This window comes from Lethenteron reissneri, chromosome 69 (assembly GCF_015708825.2).
Source record: "Lethenteron reissneri isolate LAM-NWPU_2019-01 chromosome 69, ASM1570882v1, whole genome shotgun sequence".
Classification (NCBI taxonomy): Eukaryota; Metazoa; Chordata; class Hyperoartia; order Petromyzontiformes; family Petromyzontidae; genus Lethenteron; species Lethenteron reissneri.
The window spans coordinates 4083122-4107614 of record NC_083847.1 but is presented as its reverse complement, the minus strand read 5'-3'; the positions used below and the strand labels follow the sequence as shown (position 1 = coordinate 4107614).

General features: G+C 54.6%; 1 protein-coding gene and 1 pseudogene across 1 annotated transcript in view; both read left to right on the top strand.

The window, feature by feature from the left end:
- Positions 1–2561, top strand: part of LOC133360636 (myeloid zinc finger 1-like) — a 28419-nt gene extending 25858 nt beyond the window's left edge. Inside the window, exon 12 of the mRNA XM_061579433.1 lies at positions 156–2561. Within this exon, the coding sequence (XP_061435417.1) occupies positions 156–1525 (1370 nt within the window). The 3' untranslated portion in view covers positions 1526–2561. The remainder of the gene's footprint in view (positions 1–155) is intronic.
- Positions 2562–11744: 9183 nt separating this feature from the next.
- Positions 11745–24446, top strand: LOC133360766 (zinc finger protein 135-like; annotated as a pseudogene).
- The last annotated feature ends 47 nt before the right edge of the window (positions 24447–24493 follow it).

Here is a 24493-nt window from a genome sequence, read left to right as displayed (position 1 = left end):
TTTGTGTCCCCGGCACCTTTCGCCGGAACGCGGTCCGGTTCAGATTTTTCCCTTCATACCGCCGCGCACAGCGTTTCCACGTCATTCCGGCCCTTGCGACCGACCGCCGCCCCTGCGTTTTGTTTCGCTAACAAAAATAAAAACCTGTGCGGCAGGCGCAGCGAGAGGATCGGGCCTCTCGTGCGACGAGTGCGGGAAGGGCCGCGGCGAGGGCTTCCGGACGACCGTGGCGGTGGCGGTGGCCGGTGTCGGAGGCCAACGTGGAGGCCGGACCTCGCGAGCCTGCGCACGGTGCGGGGAGAAGCCGCCGGGAGGCGTCGCGCGAAAAAAGCGGGCGACGTACGGCGGAGAGAAACGTTGCCTGCGGTCGACGCACCGAGGGAAGGCGTCTCCCACGGCGGCCGGCGACGCCGACGGCGGCAAGCCGCACGCGTGCGACGAGTGCGGTAAGGGGTTCACGCACCGCTACCGACTGCGGAGGCACGTGAAGACGCACGCCGGCGAGCGTCCGCACGTGTGCGCCGAGTGCGGCAAGGCGTTCACGCTGCGCGGCAACCTGAAGGTTCACGCCCGGAAGCACACGGGGGAGAGGCCGCACGCGTGTGGCGAGTGCGGTAAGGGGTTCACGCACCGCTACCGACTGCGGAGGCACGTGAAGACGCACGCCGGCGAGCGTCCGCACGTGTGCGCCAAGTGCGGCAAGGCGTTCACGCTGCGCGGCAACCTGGAGGTTCACGCCCGGAAGCACACGGGGGAGAGACCGCACGCTTGCGGCGAGTGCGGGAAGAGGTTCGCGACGCGCTACAACCTGGAGACGCACGCGCGCACCCACACGGGCGAGTGGCCTCACGCCTGCAGCGACTGCGGCCGGGGCTTCGCGACGCGCTCCAACCTGGAGGCGCACGCCAGGACCCACACGGGCGAGCGGCCGTACGCGTGCGGCGAGTGCGGCAAGCGCTTCTCGCTGCGCGTCAACCTGGAGACGCACGCGCGCACCCACACGGGCGAGAAGCCGCACGCCTGCCCCGACTGTGGCCGCGGTTTCACGCGCCGCTCCAACCTGGAGAGGCACGCGCGCACCCACACCGGCGAGTGGCCGCACGCTTGCCCCGACTGCGGCAAGGGGTTCGCGCTGCGAGCGGGCCTCGAGGCGCACCGCCGGACGCACGCCCCCGAGAGGCTGCACGCCTGCCCCGAGTGCGGGGAGGCGTTCGCTCGGCGCTCCGGCCTCGAGACGCACGCGCGGACGCACGCCGGCGAGAGGTTGCACTCGTGCGCCGACTGCGGGAGGGGCTTCGCCCGCCACTCGCACCTCAAGGAGCACTCGAAGACGCACAGCGGCGAGCGGCCGCACGCGTGCGGCGAGTGCGGGCGCGCCTTCTCGCAGCGCTCGAACCTGGAGACGCACGCGAGGACGCACACGGGAGAGAGGCCTCACGTTTGCGAGCAGTGCGGCCGGGGGTTCTCGCGGAGGAACGCGTTAAAGAGGCACTACAAGACGCACGCCGTCGAGCGGACGCCATGAGCAGACCTCCTCGTGGAGACCGACCCCCTTACACACACAAAGACAAAAGATCCCCCCCATGTAGCCTTCAACAGACTCTTGGGGCTGTTCGCGAGCACGCAATGAAGGCCGTCACTGTGGCGATGTTCACACATCTCACCAGGTACTCATTTGAGACCGGGTCGACCTAGGGGAGACCCAGGATCGGTTCAGATCATTGTCACTGGTGTTGGCCGGGAGCGGAAATCGAACTCGGGTCGCTGGGTTGGTAGCGCAATGTGCTAACCGCTGCACTTCCGCTCCCCACTATCACATCCACCATCACCGCCATTACAAAATATGGCTGTTTCCGTGTTCACTTGTAGTGTGAAGATGATCCGCTGCCCTTATCATCTTCAATCTCCTCCACCACTCCCACATATCACCTCTCCTCCTTATCCATCCTGCTTCCCATCTACTGTCACTACACTAGCTACAAAGTGCTTGCCACCAATGCACCACATTACCTCGCTGATCTCAGCAAGGAACAGAAATCATCACGCAAACTCCGGTCGTCCTCGCAGCGGCGGCCTTTGGCGAGCCATCGATCAAAGACGGTCAATGTAAATACAGCTCCCTCCTTCATCCACAGCTCTCGCCTTCATCCACAGCTCCCTCCTTCATCCACAGCTCTCTCCTTCATCCACAGCTCTCTCCTTCACCCACAGCTCCCTCCTTCATCCACAGCTCCCTCCTTCATCCACAGCTCCCTCCTTCATCCACAGCTCCCTCCTTCATCCACAGCTCCCTCCTTCATCCACAGCTCTCTCCTTCACCCACAGCTCCCTCCTTCATCCACAGCTCCCTCCTTCATCCACAGCTCTCTCCTTCATCCACAGCTCCCTCCTTCATCCACAGCTCCCTCCTTCATCCACAGCTCCCTCCTTCATCCACAGCTCTTTCCTTCATCCACAGCTCTTTCCTTCATCCACAGCTCCCTCCTTCATCCACAGCTCTCGCCTTCATCCACAGCTCTTTCCTTCATCCACAGCTCCCTCCTCCATCCACAGCTCTCTCCTTCATCCACAGCGCCCTCCTTCATCCACAGCTCTCGCCTTCATCCACAGCTCTCTCCTTCATCCACAGCTCCCTCATTAATCCACAGCTCTCTCCTTCACTCACAGCTCTCTCCTTCACCCACAGCTCTCGCCTTCATCCACAGCTCTCTCCTTCATCCACAGCTCCCTCCTTCATCCACAACTCCCTCCTTCATCCACAACTCTCTCCTTCATCCACAACTCCCTCCTTCATCCACAGCTCTCTCCTCCATCCACAGCTCTCTCCTTCATCCACAACTCCCTCCTTCATCCACAGTTCCCTCCTTCATCCACAACTCCCTCCTTCATCCACAGCTCCCTCCTTCATCCACAACTCCCTCCTTCATCCACAGCTCTCTCCTTCATCCACAGCTCTCTCCTTCATCCACAGCTCCCTCCTTCATCCACAACTCCCTCCTTCATCCACAGCTCCCTCCTTCATCCACAACTCCCTCCTTCATCCACAGCTCTCTCCTTCATCCACAGCTCTCTCCTTCATCCACAGCTCTCTCCTCCATCCACAACTCCCTCCTTCATCCACAACTCCCTCCTTCATCCACAGCTCCCTCCTTCATCCACAGCTCTCTCCTTCATCCACAGCTCTCTCCCTCATCCACAACTCTCTCCTTCATCCACAACTCCCTCCTTCATCCACAGCTCTCTCCTCCATCCACAGCTCTCTCCTTCATCCACAACTCCCTCCTTCATCCACAGCTCTCTCCTCCATCCACAGCTCCCTCCTTCATCCACAGTTCCCTCCTTCATCCACAACTCCCTCCTTCATCCACAGCTCCCTCCTTCATCCACAGCTCCCTCCTTCATCCACAGCTCTCTCCTTCATCCACAGCTCCCTCCTTCATCTGCAGCTCTCTCCTTCATCCGCAGCTCTCTCGTTCATCCACAGCTCCCTCCTTCATCCGCAGCTCTCTCCTTTCACCCACAGCTCCCTCCTTCATCCACAGTTCCCTCCTTCATCCACAACTCCCTCCTTCATCCACAGCTCCCTCCTTCATCCACAGCTCCCTCCTTCATCCACAGCTCTCTCCTTCATCCACAGCTCCCTCCTTCATCTGCAGCTCTCTCCTTCATCCGCAGCTCTCTCGTTCATCCACAGCTCCCTCCTTCATCCGCAGCTCCCTCCTTCATCCACAACTCCCTCCATCCACAGCTCCCTCCTTCATCCACAGCTCTCTCCTTTCACCCACAGCTCCCTCCTTCATCCACAGCTCCCTCCAGGGATTAGCGTCAGCGTATGGGGGGAGGGGGCAGGTGGTAGGGAGTGCCGACGTTGAGGTCACCCTTATGGAGTTAGGACCGTTACGCCTGTGGTATGAGGCTCCCAGAGGCAGAATCCGCAGCGGCGAGCGTTGGTGCCTACGCTGTGCTGCCGATTGGAGTCCCAAACGAGGACAAAACCTCCCCAACCGCAGCTCGCCCATCTCTGCATCACTGTTGCTTGCCTTCGCTCACGTAAGCTCACATTTCGAATTCCCGTTGCTGCTCTATGCCCCGCCATCTCCCCTGTACCCATTCCCGTTCTGTTGTACTGAGCGCCGACGCCCGCCTTACTTACTGAGGGCGATCTTGTGCGCGTAAAAATAAAATTAAAGATTGGAGGGGGAACCACAGTGCAGTTCTACAGGATCTGTTGGGTTGTTGGTTTTTATTATTACACGCTTTCTATGAACTCTGTCTGTTGTTGTTGTATCCTCAAATATTGTAACTCAATTTTAACCCACTTCCCAATGTGGTATCGACTGCAAACTTGGTATACTTATGTCATACTGATGGACAATACTTAATTATATCGTTAAAAATAAAAAAAAATATTTTTAAACAATCTTTTTTATATGTTATGTTTCGGCTTGGGTCTAACTGTCCACGCTCAACTGACGTTGGCTGTCAATCACCACGGGTCCCTTACGTTATGGCAAGCTTCGGGGCCACTTCCTGGAGTCGTGGAGTTCTTCCATTACTAGTACGGTACATTTCATTAAAGCGTGTTTTTAAAAAAACGTTTTGTAAATATTACTTTTTATTGTTGTTGCATACGGCTTTGAAGCTTCGTGTGTATACGCTGCGTTGATTGCGCCGCTGTTACTTCCTGCTGTGAGTTACGAGTGGGTGACCGACGGTGACCGAGACTCTGATCGCGATGGATTATTTTTTAATCCTTTATATTAAGTTCGCTTGCTTGCTTGCGTGCTTGCTTGCTTACGACCGTGCAAATCTTTCGGTCGTTTTTTAACCCACTTCCCGTGATCCAATCGAGCTGACATTTTCCACACAGACTCGTTGTGCGAGACAATTAATGTTCGTGAAAACAAATTTCCAAAAATTTACACTGTTTAGGGAAAACAAATTAAATATTTAATTACCAATTGCTTAATACTGGCAGACAATCATCTGACCCATAGGTGGCAGCCATCTCAAGCCAGAGGACGAGAGGACTCTAGCCGCCACGCATATAAAGGATTTAGAGTGAAAAACTTTGTTTTTACGGGTTTACTTGTTGTTGCCGTCGAGTCGGCCGGGAATGGTCACGGGTGCTCCCCCCAACCTCCACCCGTTTGAGGATCGTGTTCTTAATCACGGCTTGGCTCAGCTCAGCTCGGTTCAGGTTCAGCTCAGCTCGGTTCAGGCATCAGCTAAGGCCCGATTCAGCCGTGGCCTGACCGCTGCGCCACCGCTCCCGACAAACTTAACACGCACAGACACACACACAGTGACACACAGACACACTCACCCACAACAACAACAACCGCCATTCGCCACTAAGTGGCGGTGACGTCACCACGACGCTTGTGCCAGGCTATGTGCACGTTGAGGCCACGTGAAGTGTCGAACGCCCGCTGGAAGGAGGTAACGGGGCAGACCCAGCAGGTACCACGGGTCGACTGACTGAGATGACCGAGATGACTGGCTGATGCACCACCACTTGCTGTGCTTTAGCTACCCGGCGCTCCGCTCGTTATTGTGAGCGTCGCTCCTCCACCCTCTGTTGTTGTTGGAGGGCGACTGCCTCCAACTGCCCAGTAGCGTCCATCATGAGCCTTCTCCACAGAAGCCGACCTTGACACCGCTGGTACCAGTCATCGGCAAGTCCACTCAGCTCCACATCCTCCTGTACCACGTCACTCCATCTCTTCTCTAGCCCGTGCCGCGCCCGTTTAGCCCCCTCGATCCGGCCAAACAAAAGCTGTTTGGGCATGCGGTGATTGGGCATACGGGCTACATGGCCCAGCCTAAATGTTTCTAACCGGCGAAGATGTTCCATTAGGGGGGTCCACGTTTCGCAAGCGTAGAGAAGGGAGGAAATGACTGTGCCCGAGAAGATCCGAAGCTTCGTGCGGAGCGACAGACCAGGTAGCTTCCACACAGCGTTACGCAACCGATGAAAAGATAATGCCGCTTGACTGATTCGGAGTGAGGCCTCTGCTGTTAAACCGGAGCCGGTCATGAGCATACTGCCCAGGTATGGGAAACTCTCCACTCTATCCACAACTGCCCCATCACCGATTGGGAGTTGTGGGGGTGGAGTGTCCGATAGTACAACATACCCAGGCAGGTGCTTAGTTTTGGTGGGGCTGATGGTAAGGCCCCACCTCTTAGTGGCACGCTCCAGTCTCAACAGCAGCATCTCCAACTCCTCCTCTGAGTGAGCGGCAATTACCAGATCATCGGCATACATAACGTGGTTGACCAATAGGGAGCCATCCCTTGATCGCACCCGGGCATCGATCAGCCTCCAATTGTATCTGTGCCAGACACACACACACACGTGCGTGTGTATGGGACACCGAGAGCCCCAAGTGGGTAAGACAAATATAACTGACCGCGTCTTAACGGCACCCCCTCGCGAGTTAAAATTAGCGAGACTCTCATCGGCTTCTTCATCCTCATCATCTTCGCGTCTCCTGTCCCGAACCGAGAACCTTCTCCCAATTACAGGCGCGGCTCCGGCTGGAGCACGCCATGTACCACACACATGCCGGTGATGTGCGCGTTTTCTTTGAACGCTGGGAGGCCGGAAAAGCCCTTCTCTGTGTAGGGATTATTACGGGAGAAACGGCGGACAACAAACACAGGGGTGTCGGCACTCACATACACGGGTGGTCACACCGACGTCCGCATCCGTTATTGCCCACGCCCCCAGCCCTCGGAGGTGATCCCTATAAAAGGTGGAGACCCAAAGAGCTCGAGGGAGTTCGACACGAAGCTGACCAGTGAAGATCCAAGACTCGGAGATTAGGCCCTGGGACTCCCCGGTCTCGCCGTCCTTATAAGGGCCGAGCCGGGTAAGCCAGCGGCGCGGCCCAAAAGCTTCCAGACCGCTGCCCTTATCAGGGCAAGGCTGGTTAGCTGGTGCCGAGATCTGTGCTTGCCAGGGCCATATCAGTCAGCCTCCCGTAGCCCAGTAGAGGAGGACTGGGGGACAGGACAGAGGGCTTAGTACTAGGGTGGGTTTCCCATAGTACGGGTGAAGGGGCCGATACCCCTTCAACTATTGTGCCTGTCCCTGGGTTAATAAACAGTGTGTCTCAACTTCGACATCGTCTCCTCGAACTTACTACATCTGTACCAGCGTGGACGGCACCCTCGTGGTGTTCACCTTCTGAAGCGCTCGCTCGTCACCGTGGCGTGCGCGATGACCACCACCCCCACCACGTGGCTTTTTTTCGTGTTGTGCGCGGCGCATTTAGCGCCACAGCGCGTTGATTTATAGCGTTTGTTATTTGTGTTGCTGGTGACTTTGTGTGTTTCGTATCGGAATCGCCTCCAGTGCTGTTGCTGCTGGCGGCAATAAAAGTTGTTTCGAAGTCAAAGTCTCCCAATTACAGGGGTGTGCTTCAAATGTTTTAAAAATAATTCTAACACTTCTGAGATATTTGCAACGACGCCGCGAGAAATGCGCCGCCTCTCAGGAGCTCTGCAGACCACGTGGAGAAAATTGCAGGCGGTGCGTTGACAACGATGGTGAACGAGTGGGGAGAGATACTCTTTGACGTTTTACTGGTAGGAACCCACTGGTTCCACCAGCCCACAGGGGATTATTGTGTCCGTCCGTCGTACAGGGATGGGCTGGGTGAGTGGGGAGGGAGGGAGGGGCTGGGTGGGTGGGGAGGGAGGGAGGGGCTGGGTGGGTGGGGAGGGGAGGGGCTGGGTGGAGAGGGGCTGGGTGGGGAGGGGCTGGGTGGAGAGGGGCTGGGTGGGGAGGGGCTGGTCACCCCGTGGTGCCCTTATAAAACTCAACGTTTCACCTACTCACGCCGGCTTGTGCCCGCCCTCACAGTCGGCCATATTTGCGGAATACACCACGCCGCCGTTGACCCTGCAGGCCATTGACCGAGCAACCCGACGTTCCTACCAGCTCCCTCCGCAGGAGGAATGTGTTTTTATAAAGTAATCAATTAATTCAGGGTAAGCGTTGATGTGGGAGCAGGCGCCGCATCATTGACGTACTTCTCGAGGGTGAGTTAAACGAAGTCGTGTGAATTTTTTTTATTTAAATTGATTCCTCTGTTTGTCTGTCCTGGTCCAATCTTGTCATCAAAATGTCGTCCACTTCCCGTTGGCCAATGGATCCCAAATTTTGAACGATTTTATTCAGCGGTTTTATACTTAACTTGACTCCTGTGTTTGTCGTGGTCAAATCTTGTAATCAAAAATTCTAGATTTGAAGCTTTCGTGACTGCAATTATTCATATTCTTAGGTTTTTTCGGTAAAGTCACGTAGGTAAAACATTAAAAAAGTAAAATAAAAAAAAATAAAAAAATCACGACGTTTCGGAGGCAACACAAGCTTCCGTCTTCAGGTGGAACCGTCACAGCCACGACAGCTGTATCAAGTGAATGAGAGATCGCAGGAGCTACCACCTTCTCCAACCATTATATAACGGAGTGGTAGCTCCTGCAATCTCTCATTTACTTGATACGGCTGTCGTGGCTGTGACGGTTCCACCTGAAGACGGAAGCTTGTGTTGCCTCCGAAACGTCGTGATTTTTATTTTTTATTTTATTTTACTTTTTTAATGTTTTACCTACATGACTTTACCGAAAAAACCTAAGAATTGTAATCAAAAGTTAGTCTACGTCTTGTTGTCCAATCAATTCCACATTTTGCACACGTACTCAGATGCGGAGACAATGCATGCCTGCATCATAATCGGCATCAATGAATCAATGAATTGGCTCGTTGAAAGCAATTCATATTTTGTGTGGAAGCCTTATTCGACGAGTGCTTTGCGAACGGGTTTTATGAACAAAACAATATTAATACCAACGTAGGAGTCGAGAGTTCGACACTCGCCTGCAACATTTCTATTTTGTACAATTTTTTGGTATCTTCACAAAAGTTGTTTATTGTGATGTGGCGCATCCAATGGGACAATTCACGGATGGGGTCGGTGACGTCAATTTCGTACTAACCCCATTTAAAGTGAACTTTTAACATTTCTATTGATGTTTTAACCATTTACATTTTACATTTAAGTTGGTTGTGGTGGACAAATCGGTTGAGTGTTGGCCTTTCGATCTAAACGTCAAAAGTTCAATTATCGGGTATTAAAATATTTTTTTACTGAACTAAGATTTTTAGTACTCTATATAGAGGTTTCAACTCTACCATATTTAAGAGTGAGTTTGCTGTGGCTAATAAGTCGGTTGAGAATTATATTATGTTTTTTATTATTATTTTATTATTTCCCTTCTACGTGACTTTACCGAAAGAACCAAGAAGATGAATCCCTGCAGTCACGAAAGCTTTAAATCGAAATTTAAGTTGGTTGAGGTTTGGCAATTTCACATTGGACGTGAAATTCATTGCGGGTCATGAAATATATGAAACCATTCTATTGTCTAAACTAGAGAATGTAGGACATCCAATGACAGCAAATACTAATGTAAGGGCATCTGCGAGCCACGCACACGCACCACGCAAACACTACATCTCCGTATTTTTAGGTTTTTTCGGTAAAGTCACGTAGGTAAAAAATTAAAACCCTCAACCAGTATATATACAAGGACTGTTTTCTTGGAATTCCTCTTACTTGATACAGCAAGCGCTTGCTGTGACGGTTCCACCTGAAGACGGAAGCTTGTGTTGCCTCCGAAACGTCGTGATTTTTTATTTTTTACCTACGTGACTTTACCGAAAAAACCTAAGAATATGAATCCTTGCAGTCACGAAAGCTTCAAATCTACGACATCTCCGCTCTCACGACAACACGCACCAATCACACGCGCGGGAATGCGCTGGCCAGGGGGGTCAGGGGTTAAAGGCAGAGGTCGCAAACGGGTTTTGATTCCTTACCCGTACCCGGCCGCACCAGGGTCACAAACGGGTACCCGTACCCGGCCGTACTCGTACCCTGCCGGGTACGGGTAGGGTACGGGTATCGGGTACCCGATTGCGACCTCTGGGATGAAGCCACGTTGCAGGCGCGGGTGGGTTGATTCTAGGAAGTTGAATTGTGAGAAGAGACAAGACGTTGGGAAATGAGTGACAAACGGTGACTCACCAGTGACTCACGGCCTACCTGTACCCGTACCCGGCCGCACCAGGGTCGCAAACGGGTACCCGTACCCGGCCGTACCCGTACCCTACCCGTACCCGGGTACAAGTAGGGTATGGGTATCGGGTACCCGATTGCGACCTCTGGGATAAAGCCATGTTGCAGGCGCGGGTCGGTTGATTCTAGGAACTTGAATTGCTGAGAAGAGACAAGACGTTGGGAAATGAGTGACAAACGGTGACTCACCAGTGACTCACGGCCTACCCGCTACCCGTACCCGGCCGCACCAGGGTCGCAAACGGGTAGCCGGGTATCGGGTAGGGTACGGGTATCGGGTACCCGGTTGCAACCTCTGGTTAAAGGGCAGTGAAGTCACCCGGGCCAGGCGTATTGGGAGCGGAGATCGAGGGTTGAAAGGTGAAATAAAGAAGTGCTCGAACCATTCTACGACTCCTCTTCACATATCTGGAAGTCAAACATTTCGTTTAACTCGCCCTCTGGAAGCACATCATTGGTTCTTTCGGTAAAGTCACGTAGAAGGGAAATAATAAAATATAAACATAATAAAATTCTCACGACGTTTCGGCCACAACGCAAGCAGCCTGGCTGGAGGCTACCTGGGGGATCTTTGTCTGTCTTCTTCATAGATACTGCTGCTACTAACAGCACTTGCCCCTACAGCTTGCTGGAGGCTACCTGGGGGATCTTTGTCTGTGCCTCCTTAGACGCAGCTGCTACTAACAGCACTTTCCCCTACAGCCTGCTGGAGGCTACCTGGGGGATCTTTGTTTAGACGCTGCTACTAACAGCACTTGCCCCTACAGCCTGCTGGAGGCTACCTGGGGGACCTTTGTCTGTGTCTCCTTTGTAGACGCTGCTGCTACTAACAGCACTTGCCCCTACAGCCTGCTAGAGGCTACCTAGGGGAGCTTTGTCTGTGTCTAATAGACGCTGCTGATACGAACAGCACTTGACCCTACAGCCTGTTGGAGGCTACCTGGGGGATCTTTGTGTCTCATAGACGCTGCTACTACTAACAGCACTTGCCCCTACAGCCTGCTAGAGGCTACCTGGGGGAGCTTTGTCTGTCTCATAGACACTGCTACTACTAACAGCACTTGCCCCTACAGCCTGCTAGAGGCTACCTAGGGGAGCTTTGTCTGTCTCATAGACGCTGCTACTACTAACAGCACTTGCCCCTACAGCCTGCTAGAGGCTACCTGGGGGAGCTTTGTCTGTCTCATAGACACTGCTACTACTAACAGCACTTGCCCCTACAGCCTGCTAGAGGCTACCTGGGGGAGCTTTGTCTGTCTCATAGACGCTGCTACTACTAACAGCACTTGCCCCTACAGCCTGCTAGAGGCTACCTGGGGGATCTTTGTCTGTGTCTCCTCATAGACGCTGCTGCTACTAACAGCACTTGCCCTTACAGCCTGCTGGAGGCTACCTGGGGGAGCTTTGTCTGTGTCTCCTCATAGACACTGCTGCTACTAACAGCACTTGCCCTTACAGCCTGCTGGAGGCTACCTGGGGGAGCTTTGTCTGTGTCTCCTCATAGACACTGCTGCTACTAACAGCACTTGCCCCTACAGCCTGTTGAAAGCTACCTGGGGGACCTTTGTGTAGACGCTGCTACTAACAGCACTTGCCCCTACAGCCTGCTGGAGGCTACCTGGGGGACCTTTGTCTGTGTCTCTGTGTGGCGGTTGCTTCCCATGGTCCACATGTCTGGTGACCCCCCCCCACCCCCTCAAGGCGGTTTAACGGGTAACATTAAACTAAAATTGTAATTTTTATTTTAAACACTGAAGGGTTTTTATTTATTCTTTTTATATACGCCGCTTAATTGTTAATGTGCGAATTATTTGATTCATCTTATTGTGTTTTTTGTTTACGAAACCACTCATTCTCGAGTCAAATCTGCTCACCGCGTTAATTTAATCCGCTAAATGAGTTAAACGCGTTCACGCTTTAAACAAAACTAAGTCAACTATGGGGGCTTTTTTGCGTGCGTGTGTTTTTCCCTTCCCTTATTTTACGTACAATTATATTTTTAAACACAGAGTTTGAAGTTTATCCCGAATTGATTAACAGTGAGCGCTGAGGCCTGTTGCCCACCTAGGCCGCAGGCTTCACGGTAAGTCTTAAGGTTTATTTTCTTAAAGTCGTTCCCAATTGTTGACTTGTTAACCCTCGTCCAACGTGATTTGTGTTATGTGGTGAGTCTGTGGGTGTCTGTGTGAGTCTGTGGGTCTCTGTGTGAGTCTATGGGTCTCTGTGTGGTGAGTCTGTGGGTGTCTGTGTGAGTCTGTGGGTCTCTGTGTGGTGAGTCTGTGGGTCTCTGTGTGATCTGTGGGTCTCTGTGTGAGTCTGTGGGTCTCTGTGTGGTGAGTCTGTGGGTCTCTGTGTGGTGAGTCTGTGGGTCTCTGTGTGGTGAGTCTGTGGGTCTCTGTGTGGTGAGTCTGTGGGTGTCTGTGTGAGTCTGTGGGTCTCTGTGTGGTGAGTCTGTGGGTCTCTGTGTGCTGAGTCTGTGGGTTCTGTGTGTGAGTCTGTGGGTCTCTGTGTGGTGAGTCTGTGGGTCTCTGTGTGGTGAGTCTGTGGGTCTCTGTGTGGTGAGTCTGTGGGTCTCTGTGTGGTGAGTCTGTGGGTCTCTGTGTGGTGAGTCGTGGGTGTCTGTGTGAGTCTGTGGGTCTCTGTGTGGTGAGTCTGTGGGTCTCTGTGTGGTGAGTCTGTGGGTCTCTGTGTGAGTCTATGGGTCTCTGTGTGGTGTGGGTCTCTGTGTGGTGAGTCTGTGGGTCTCTGTGTGGTGAGTGTGGGTCTCTGTGTGAGTCTGGGTCTCTGTGTGGTGAGTCTGTGGGTCTCTGTGTGGTGAGTCTGTGGGTCTCTGTGTGGTGAGTCTGTGGGTCTCTGTGTGGTGAGTCTGTGGGTCTCTGTGTTGAGTCTGTGGGTCTCTGTGTGGTGAGTCTGTGGGTCTCTGTGTGGTGAGTCTGTGGGTCTCTGTGTGGTGAGTCTGTGGGTCTCTGTGTGGTGAGTCTGTGGGTTCTGTGTTGAGTCTGTGGGTCTCTGTGTGGTGAGTCTGTGGGTCTCTGTGTGGTGAGTCTGTGGGTCTCTGTGTGGTGAGTCTGTGGGTCTCTGTGTGGTGAGTCTGTGGGTCTCTGTGTGGTGAGTCTGTGGGTCTCTGTGTGGTGAGTCTGTGGAGTCTATGGTGTGATTCTGTGTGGTGAGTCTGTGGGTCTCTGTGTGGTGAGTCTGTGGGTCTCTGTGTGGTGAGTCTGTGGGTCTCTGTGTGGTGAGTCTGTGGGTCTCTGTGTTGTGAGTCTGTGGGTCTCTGTGTGTGAGTCTGTGGGTCTCTGTGTGGTGAGTCTGTGGGTCTCTGTGTGGTGAGTCTGTGGGTCTCTGTGTGGTGAGTCTGTGGGTCTCTGTGTGGTGAGTCTGTGGGTCTCTGTGTGATGAGTCTGTGGGTCTCTGTGTGGTGAGTCTGTGGGTCTCTGTGTGGTGAGTCTGTGGGTCTCTGTGTGTGAGTCTGTGGGTCTCTGTGTGGTGAGTCTGTGGTCTCTGTGTGGTGAGTCTGTGGGTCTCTGTGTGGTGAGTCTGTGGGTCTCTGTGTGTGAGGTCTGTGGGTCTCTGTGTGGTGAGTCTGTGGGTCTCTGTGTGGTGAGTCTGTGGGTCTCTGTGTGGTGAGTCTGTGGGTCTCTGTGTGGTGAGTCTGTGGGTCGCTGTGTGGTGAGTCTGTGTGGTGAGTCTGTGGGTCTCTGTGTGTGAGTCTGTGGGTCTCTGTGTGATGAGTCTGTGGGTCTCTGGTCTGTGGTGAGTCTGTGGGTCTCTGTGTGAGTCTGTGGGTCTCTGTGTGATGAGTCTGTGGTCTCTGTGTGGTGAGTCTGTGGGTCTCTGTGTGGTGAGTCTGTGGGTCTCCTGTGTGGTGAGTCTGTGGGTCTCTGTGTGGTGAGTCTGTGGGTCTCTGTGTTGTGAGTCTGTGGGTCTCTGTATGGTGAGTCTGTGGGTCTCTGTGTGGTGAGTCTGTGGGTCTCTGTGTGGCGAGTCTGTGGGTCTCGGTGTGGTGAGTCTGTGGGTCTCTGTGCTGGCGAGTCTGTGGGTCTCTGTGTGGTGAGTCTGTGGGTCTCTGTGTGGCGAGTTCTGTGGGTCTCTGTGTGGTGAGTCTGTGGGTCTCTGTGTGGTGAGTCTGTGGGTCTCTGTGTGGTGAGTCTGTGGGTCTCTGTGTGGTGAGTCTGTGGGTCTCTGTGTGGTGAGTCTGTGGGTCTCTGCGTGGTGAGTCTGTGGGTCTCTGTGTGATGAGTCTTGGTGTCTCTGTGTGGTGAGTCTGTGGGTCTCTGTGGTGAGTCTGTGGGTCTCTGTGTGGTGAGTCTGTGGGTCTCTGTGTGGTGAGTCTGTGGGTCTCTGCGTGGTGAGTCTGTGGGTCTCTGCGTGGTGAGTCTGTGGGTCTATGTGTGGTGAGTCTGTGGGTCTCTGTGTGGTGAGTCCGTGGGTCTCTGCGTGGTGAGTCTGTGGGTCTCTGCGTGGTGAGTCTGTGGGTCTCTGTGTGGTGAGTCTGTGGGTTTCTGTGTGGCGAGTCTGTGGGTCTCTGTGTGATGAGTCTGTGGGTCTCTGTGTGGTGAGTCTGTGGGTCTCTGTGTGGTGAGTCTGTGGGTGCCTGTGTGAGTCTGTGGGTCTCTGTGTGGTGAGTCTGTGGGTCTCTGTGTGAGTCTGTGGGTCTCTGTGTGGTGAGTCTGTGGGTGCCTGTGTGAGTCTGTGGGTCTCTGTGTGAGTCTGTGGGTCTCTGTGTGGTGAGTCTGTGAGTCTCTATGTGGTGAGTCTGTGGGTCTCTGTGTGGTGAGTCTGTGGGTCTCTGTGTGATGAGTATGTGGGTCTCTGTGTGGTGAGTCTGCGGGTATCTGTGTGGTGAGTCTATGGGTCTCTGTGTGGTAAGTCTGTGGGTCTCTGTGTGGTGGGTCTGTGGGTCTCTGTATGGTGAGTCTGCGGGTCTCTGTGTGGTGAGTCTATGGGTCTCTGTGTGGTGAGTCTGTGGGTCTCTGTGTGGTGGGTCTGTGGGTCTCTGTATGGTGAGTCTATGGGTCTCTGTGTGGTGAGTCTGTGGGTCTCTGTGTGGTGAGTCTGTGGGTCTCTGTGTGGTGAGTCTGTGGGTCTCTGTGTTGTGAGTCTGTGGGTCTCTGTATGGTGAGTCTGTGGGTCTCTGTGTGGTGAGTCTGTGGGTCTCTGTGTGGCGAGTCTGTGGGTCTCTGTGTGGTGAGTCTGTGGGTCTCTGTGTGGCGAGTCTGTGGGTCTCTGTGTGGTGAGTCTGTGGGTCTCTGTGTGGCGAGTCTGTGGGTCTCTGTGTGGTGAGTCTGTGGGTCTCTGTGTGGTGAGTCTGTGGGTCTCTGTGTGGTGAGTCTGTGGGTCTCTGTGTGGTGAGTCTGTGGGTCTCTGCGTGGTGAGTCTGTGGGTCTCTGTGTGATGAGTCTGTGGGTCTCTGTGTGAGTAGTCTGCGGGTCTCTGCGTGAGTCTGTGGGTCACTGTGTGAGTCTGTGGGTCTCTGCGTGAGTCTGTGGGTCTCTGCGTGAATCTGTGGGTCTCTGTGTGAGTCTGTGGGTCACTGTGTGAGTCTGTGGGTTTCTGCGTGAGTCTGTGGGTCTCTGCGTGAATCTATGGGTCTCTGTGTGAGTCTGTGGGTCTCTGCGTGAGTCTATGGGTCTCTGCGTGAATCTGTGGGTCTCTGCGTGAGTCTATGGGTCTCTGTGTGAGTCTGTGGGTCTCTGCGTGAATCTATGGGTCTCTGCGTGAATCTGTGGGTCTCTGCGTGAATCTGTGGGTCTCTGCGTGAGTCTATGGGTCTCTGTGTGAGTCTGTGGATCTCTGCGTGAGTCTATGGGTCTCTGCGTGAATCTGTGGGTCTCTGCGTGAGTCTATGGGTCTCTGTGTGAGTCTGTGGGTCTCTGCGTGAGTCTATGGGTCTCTGCGTGAATCTGTGGGTCTCTGCGCGAGTCTGTGGGTCTCTGCGTGAATCTATGGGTCTCTGCGTGAATCTGTGGGTCTCTGCGTGAATCTGTGGGTCTCTGCGTGAGTCTATGGGTCTCTGTGTGAGTCTGTGGGTCTCTGCGTGAGTCTATGGGTCTCTGCGTGAATCTGTGGGTCTCTGCGCGAGTCTATATGTGCGTGGCAGTGTGTCAGTTCATGTATTTACGTGTGGGAATGCCGTACAATGCAGTGGTGTAGAGAACGTTGGTGTGAAGTGTTTGTGTTGTGGTTCTGTGGTTGTAGTGTGGTGTACAGTACTGTGTGGTACCTTGTGATTATGGTGGTGTGTAGTGTGGTACATGGTGTAGTGTGCTTTATGGTGGTTATAAAACATCGCCACTGGGGAGACAAAGGCGGCTACCCACCCCCTCGCCTTCATAGGCGCTCGCTAACAGCACTTACCCCAATAGTCTGTTATGGATATACGGGGGATCTTTGTCTTTGTAGATGTCTGAGCTTCCGTGTCGCCTACCTTTCAGATGGCTTCCCTCGTCAAGTCTCCTCCACCTCCGCTCATCAAACAAGAGGCTGATGATGATGAGGAGGAGGAGAGCCCAGAGTCTGGGATGAGTCCTGACGTAGCGGTGAAACGTGAAGACGCCGCCACTGACGATGATGGTGACGGTGACGACAAAGCGGCCGGTGAGATCTCAGACTCAGAATAGGCTGCAGGATTGCCATGGGTGGCTTTGAAGCAGAGGTTGCAAACGGGTTTTGATTCCTTACCCGTACCCGTACCCGGCCGCACCAGGGTCGCAAACGGGTACCCGTACCCGGCCGTACCCGTACCCTACCCGTACCCGGCCGGGTACCCGGCCGGGTACGGGTAGGGTACGGGTATCGGGTACCTGATTGCGACCTCTGGGATGAAGCCATGTTGCAGGCGTGGGTGGGTTCATTCTAGGAACTTGAATTGTGAGAAGAGAGAGACACCCAGACCCAGGGCTTGAACCCAGACCCAGTGATCGAACCCAGGATCTCAGTGTCTCTGGCTCAGTCATCATAAACCCCCTGAGACAGAGAAAGACACCCAGACCCAGGGCTTGAACCCAGGATATCAGTGTCTCTGGCTCAGTGTCTCTGGCTCGGTCATCATGAACCCCCTGAGACAGAGAGAGACACCCAGACCCAGGGCTTGAACCCAGACCCAGTGATCGAACCCAGGATCTCAGTGTCTCTGGCTCAGTCATCATAAACCCCCTGAGACAGAGAGAGAGACACCCAGACCCAGGGCTTGAACCCAGGCTCTCAGTGTCTCTGGCCCAGCCACCGTCTCCCTGAGCCTCTTGATCTCCTGTCGTCAGTGCAGCAGCAGCAGCGGCGGTGCAGCAGCAGCAGCAGCAGCGTGTGTGTGCGTGTGCAGCAGGAGCGGTCGTGAAGCAGGAGGAGGGTGAGGGCCGTCTGGGCCGCGAGATCGTGAGGACGCTGGTGAAGACCGAGGTGGTGGAGGAGGATGATGGTGAGTGAGAGAGGATGATGGTGATGGTGGTGAGAGAGAGAGGGGGAGGATGGTGATGATGGTGAGTGAGGGGGAGGATGATGATGGTGGTGAGTGAAAGAGGATGATGAGGATGATGGTGGTGAGTGAGTGAGGGGGAGGATGGTGATGGTGGTGAGTGAGAGAGGATGATGGTGATGATGGTGAGTGAGAGAGGATGATGGTGGTAAGTGAGGGGGAGGATGGTGATGATGGTGAGTGAGGGGGAGGATGGTGATGGTGGTGAGTGAAAGAGGATGATGATGGTGGTGAGTGAAAGAAGATGATGAGGATGATGGTGGTGAGTGAGTGAGGGGGAGGATGGTGATGGTGGTGAGTGAGAGAGGATGATGGTGATGATGGTGAGTGAGAGAGGATGATGAGGATGATGGTGGTGAGTAAGTGAGGGGGAGGATGGTGATGATGGTGAGTGAGGGGGAGGATGGTGATGGTGGTGAGTGAAAGAGGATGATGATGGTGGTGAGTGAGTGAGGGGGAGGATGATGGTGGTGAGTGAGTGAGGGGGAGGATGGTGATGGTGGTGAGTGAAAGAGGATGATGATGGTGGTGAGTGAAAGAGGATGATGAGGATGATGGTGGTGAGTGAGGGGGAGGATGGTGATGGTGGTGAGTGAGAGAGGAGGATGGTGATGGTGGTGAGTGAAAGAGGATGATGGTGATGATGGTGAGTGAGAGAGGATGATGAGGATGATGGTGGTGAGTGAGTGAGGGGGAGGATGGTGATGATGGTGAGTGAGGGGGAGGATGGTGATGGTGGTGAGTTAAAAAGGATGGTGATGGTGGTGAGTGAGAGAGGATGATGGTGATGGTGGTGAGTGAGAGAGGATGATGGGTGATGGTGGTGAGTGATAGAGGATGATGGTGATGGTGGTGAGTGAGTGAGGGGGAGAGTTCATCACGCCAGCAGAAGAGCGCTGAGCTAAGAGGAGCACGCGTTACTGAACGACCACGTCCCTTCGTGCTGCGTTTGCCACGAGCCAGTGGACCTCTGGGGCGGGTAGGGTGGGGTGCGTGGCGAGGTCAATTTACAAACGCGTGGCGTTACGTCGTGCGTGAGAGAGTCGTTGGTGAATAATCACGTCGTGTGAATCTGCCAACATATAAGTAATATTAAAAACAACTTTTTTAAAAACACGCTTTAATGAAATGTACCGTACGAGTAATGGCAGAACTCCACGACTCCAGGAAGTGGCCCCGAAGCTTGCCACAACGTAAGGGGCCGTGGCCAATCACAGCCAACGTCAGTTGAGCGTGGATAATTATACCCAAGCCAAAACATAACGTATAAAAAAGAATGTTTAAAAATATTAATTATTAAATTTTTACGATAGAATATGGTATTGTCATCAGTATGACATAAGTATACCAAGTTTACAGTCGAGACCACATTGGGAGGTGGGTTAAAATGGAGTTACAAGATTTGAGGATACAACAACGACAACGACAACAACAGACAGAGTGAGTTAATAAAAGCGTGCAGTAAATAGAATCGCTATAACTTTTACATCCGTGCGGTAACCTGGAACTTTCTAATTGCGATTTGTGTTTGACAGATATTGCGATTTGATTTGCGATTACTATTTTTTTCAAGTCAAGCGTCAGTTCCAATATGCACTGAGTTTCATTTATGAGGTATAACCCTGTGAGCCATGCGGCTCTTGACTCGGGTGCATCTGCAACAAAAACATGAACAAGAAACATCTTAAAGTGACTAAACGCAACAGAAAAATCCTGGGGAAAAAACTGCAAAGTCTTCCAGAAAAATCACCGCATTTCAACGCTGTGTGCAAAAATCCCAGTGGGGATGCAAGTCAAACAATAAAAACCATAAAAAATTTAGATTAAAGTTATCAGGCTAACTCTGTACTTCAACAAACAAACATGGCTAAACCAAAACGTTTTCAAAAAGTCATGTTTGCATTGACCACAATACCTGCAGTCGGAATGCACTGTCCTTGAAATTGATTGGTCCACACCCGAGACAGCTTTCTTTAGAGCCTAGTCTCACATGGTGGTGTTGGACCAGATGCGCCTTTTGGCGTCAGATAAAAGGGTAAAAAAACAATTATCATATTTTGCTACTGGCAAATGAGGTTCCAATGGTGTACAAGCGACCCTCTCTCACCTGAAGACGGTCTCTTGTATTGCGATCGAAACGTCGTGATCTATTAATTCTCTACGTGGCTTTACCGAAAGAACCAAAGAGTATGGCCCATCATCGCCGCATGGACATTTGTGGAGAGGAGCCAAATCCTCGAAACGCACGATTATAAATTCGGAGGGGCGAAAGAGAGACGTGCAAACTCGAAATACACAGCAGGCTTCAGGGTCGGGATCGAACCCACGACATCCTGCATACCAGGCAGGGTAGTTCACATCTCCTAGCCACCGTGATGATGATGATGGTGGAACCCACGACCTCCTGTACACCAGGCGAGGTAGTTCACATCTAGCCACCGTGATGATGATGATGAGAGAGAGAGAGACGCAGACTCCGAATATACAGCAGCAGCAGGCGTCGTCAGGGTCGGGATCGAACCCACGACCTCCTGCATACCAGGCGAGGTAGTCAACATCTAGCCACCGTGATGATGATGGTGGTGGTGGAACCCACGACCTCCTGTACACCAGGCGAGGTTGTCAACATCTCCTAGCCACCGTGGCGCCCCACCCGCCCACTCACCCGTCGGTCATTCGCCTCCCTGTCGCTCTTCTACTGATTTTCTAAACATGGGCGGTGACACGGCCGAGCTGTATCGCGCTCGCCGCTTGGTGCAGAGGGTTCGCGGTTCAAGGCCAGCGGCCGCCCTGGTCAATTCTGCAGTGTGAACTAACCCCTGAATGACGCTTGCCCGTCTGCTCCACACAAGAGTGGATTCTTAAAGACGTCATTCCTAACCAAGAGTAGATCGTTTGCGTGCCAGCGTCACTTGGCGTGTGGATATAGCCACACAGCCACATTGTCCCTTACTCTGAGAATACTGTGGACTATATTCCTCTACGGCCTTCCTTCGCGATAGACTTGTGCTGTACGATCGGCGATAATACCGTAATGTACTCAGTTATTTGATTTGATTCAGTTCCAGATCTGAAGATCGTTAAAGTGGAAGGAGACGGTGAGAGGCCGGAGGAGATGGAGGATTCCCATGGATGTCTGCGCACTGCAGACCGGAACTTCATCGAGGTGGAGTTGTCGGGGGAGGACGTTGGTGAAGGTGAGAGTCCACCTCTGATCGCGTCGCACAGAAATAATTAAGCAGCATCTTCTTGTCTCGTCGCCGGTCACGTCCCAGTCACGCGGGCAGCTGCTACAGCGGTGGCCTGATGGTCAGCGGCAGCGGCAGCAGCAGCTGACCGGACCTGTGATCCAGAGGTCGACGGCTCGATTCCGTCTCCCAGCACGGCAGCTTGTGAAACGATGGCGCAGGCTCCTCGAATGCCACGCCCCATCCACCGCCACCGCCTCGGGCAACAAACGGGAGTAACCCGGCACCTTCCGGAATGTACCGGCTTTAGCGTGGAGGAGCAGACCACAATACCGGTCTAGAGCTCCCCCGCAGCGGAAGGCCCCTTCCGCCGGCAGTGACGCGAGCGAGCAACGCAATTGCAGGGCGGCGCCTTTACCCGTTACACTAAGATTGGGCGAAGTAGGGCGGGCAGACGGCTGCACGGTGCGTGGCCGCTTTCACCCTCCGGCTCCGGCCCTTCGGGTGCCTCCCGGCTGCGCGTCGCACAACTCCGGCTCCGTTCCCAGTCCCAACTCCCGGAGGAGACGACCAACTTGCTCTTGCTGCTCTCCCCGCTTGGGCCTCCTCCGGCCGGCAGCGACTCCCGATGCTCCACCAACACCCGACGGGGCGGGGGGGGGGGGTGTCCGTTGTTGTTGACCCCCCTCGGTGTTGAGTCCGGGCTCGTCTGGCCACTGGTGCTTATCGGAAGGTGGCTGCGGACTCTTGCCAGGAGAATGTGGGCGAGTACCTTGGCAGGTCTTCTTGTTTTTTTCGGTAAAGTCATCACGTAGAAGGGAAATAATAAAATAATCAAAATAAAACTATAAAATACAATTCTCACGACGTTTCGGCCACAACGCAAGCAGCCGTCCTCAGGTGAAGAACAGGTCTGTCGGAAAGACGGGTACCGAGAGCAGCGGGCAGCGTCGCCCCCGCGGTATCTTGGTGCGGTCAGCTCAGTCCGCCCCTTCCAGATTGGGACATTCGGTCCCCGTCTCCAGTCGGGGGGGTGGGGCGGGGAGGACACACCCCGATCTCCAAACTGCATCAATCACCGAGTGGTGGAGCCCTCTAAGCAAATCCTCCCCGAAGTTCGGCCGTGATGCCGCAAACCCCAGACGCTTCCCCCCCCCCCCCCCTCTTCAGCCTCCCCACCGTTGGTCCAGCGACGGAGGGGCATCGGATATGGGGGGGGGGGGGGGGGGATCGGCGGCCTTGTGCCCGGCATCAGGCACATCCAGTTTCACGGCTGGAGAGGAGGGAGCGAGGAGCTGCTCAGAGTACCTGGCCCACACAGCCACAGCACTCCCGAGACTCTGATGCAAGAGATCCATCGGTCACCTCCGACGAGGCCACTAGAGGTTTGGGTTTTGGAGCGGAGGCCAAATGCTCCCCATCCCTTCTCAACAAGGCCTGACGTACGGCTCAAAAGGTCTCGGGTGTCTCTGATGAGGTGAGACTCCCTCCTTGACTCCAACACATCCACTGGCCGCCTCCAAGATCCCCACGCTTGAATGCTTCCGATTCGAGACCTCGACTGCATACCCCTTCGCAATCCCCTCATCTCGGGAGTTCCTAGAGGTCTAGCGCTCCCACGCTGGACCTCGGGATCCTCCTTTGGGACTTAAGGCGGTACCTGGGGTCTGATATCAGCAAGCCTATGATCAGTAATGAGGATAACCCGCACTCCTGACGACCCGGCAGTTCTGCAGGCGCTTCCAGCGGGTGCCGTACGAGAACGTGATCGATTTCCTTCTCTGCACCGGCGGCATCGGGGATCCAAAGTCCCAGCGTCAAGGAGTCAAGTTCGTTGGAACCGTGATAACAGCAATTCTCAGCTGCCCGGACGTTACGAAGTCCAAAAGCAAGGCTCCATTGCTATTCTTGGTCCCTGGCCCGTGTGGACTGATACCCGTCACCGCATTGAAGTCTCCGAGGACAACCCGGGGCATCTCGAGGTGGGGCACATGTCCAGCGACCGTCCCGTGGGTTTTGCACGAACCGCCTGCCAGGGTCCCTCCGTGACACCCCTTCGTCCATGTCCTCAAGATCACGCGCCTCGGTGGGGGCGTGGACAGCGACAAGGAAGAGGCACCCGAAACAGCGCCCCAACCTCGTCGTCACCGTACGTCTCACGAACCGCGGTGGCCCCCACCACCGAGGGAACTTGTGCACGCCCGACCCGCAGCGGGCGCCCCCTGGTGGTGTTCACCCTGAAGGCAGCAGGACCAGTAGCGGATGTAACCACCACGACTAACCTCGCCCTCACCGGGGCGACCTTTTTGACCTTTAGTCTTCACATTTCCCTTAATAGCAGGGGTGATTTATCATCATCTACCAGAGTTGAGACATTCCCGGAGCCGAACCTTACGAGTCGCTGAAGGGGGAACGACTGTTCAGCTGCCCTCCACTGGTGCCCTGCCGCACTTTTGAACAGCGGGACCAGGATAGCGGCGTGAACTCACCAATCCCCTGGCCACTGGTCCGACAGGTCTTCATCGGCGCATCATTGGTGGGTCCTTTCACATGGCTCGGCCGCAAGCCGTACCACGGATAGTGGTGTTTGTGTTTAAGATACAATGTAAACACGCGAGAGGCGGGCCACGAGAAAGCGACCATCTCCCACCCTAAGCACTCACATTCACGGAAAGACACCTGCAGGATGCAATACGGGCAGACGCTGCAGCATAGTTACGAATTCTATATTGAATACACATACGCGTGTGTGTGCGTGCGTGCGGCAGATGAGGGTAGGGAGATGGAGCCGTTGTGCGAGGCGTGCCGGAGGGACCTTGGCAGGTGGTTCGTGTCGGGTCAAGCAAAACCCACGGGACGGTCCCCACGGTGCTGCCTGCGGTGCGGGAAGACGCTTACAGGCGTCGTGTCGTGTGACAAGAACAACAACAAAGTTCCACGGATGAGGACACTGGCACCGAAGGAGCCGTGCGTCGTTCGATCGGAATCCGCGAAGGCTTCCAGGCCCGCACGCAGGCCGGCGGTGCAGAGGCGGCACGTGTGCGGCGAGTGCGGCAAGGGCTTCCCGTACCGCTGCCTGCTGAGGACGCACTCGGGGATCCACACGGGCGAGTGGCCGTACGCGTGCGGCGAGTGCGGCAAGGGCTTCCCGCAGCGCTCCCACCTGGAGACGCACGCGCGCATCCACACCGGCGAGAGGCCGCACTCGTGCGCCGAGTGCGGCAAGGGCTTCAGGCAGCGCTCGGACCTGAATATTCACTTGGTGACGCACACGGGCGAGCGGCCGCATGCCTGCGGCGTCTGTGGCAAGGCCTTCTCGCTTCGCTACAACCTGGAGAGGCACGCGCGGATCCACACGGGCGAGAGGCCGCACGTCTGCACGCAGTGTGGCAAGGGCTTCTCGCAGAGCGACACCCTCAAGAGGCACTGCGCGGATCCACACGGGCGAAAGGCCGCACGTCTGCACGCAGTGCGGCAAGGGCTTCTCGCAGAGCGACACACTCAAGAGGCACGCGAGGACGCACGCCGGCGAGCAGAAGCCTTGAGGTCGAAAGGATTTGCGAGCATTGATATGGGGGCGGGGGGGAAGGGTGGCCCGGTGACTTGGAGATGTGACGGCCGAGATGCTGGATTTGAATCCAGGTCTAGGCCACTTTGTGTGCCAACCGAGTTCTCGCGTGTAG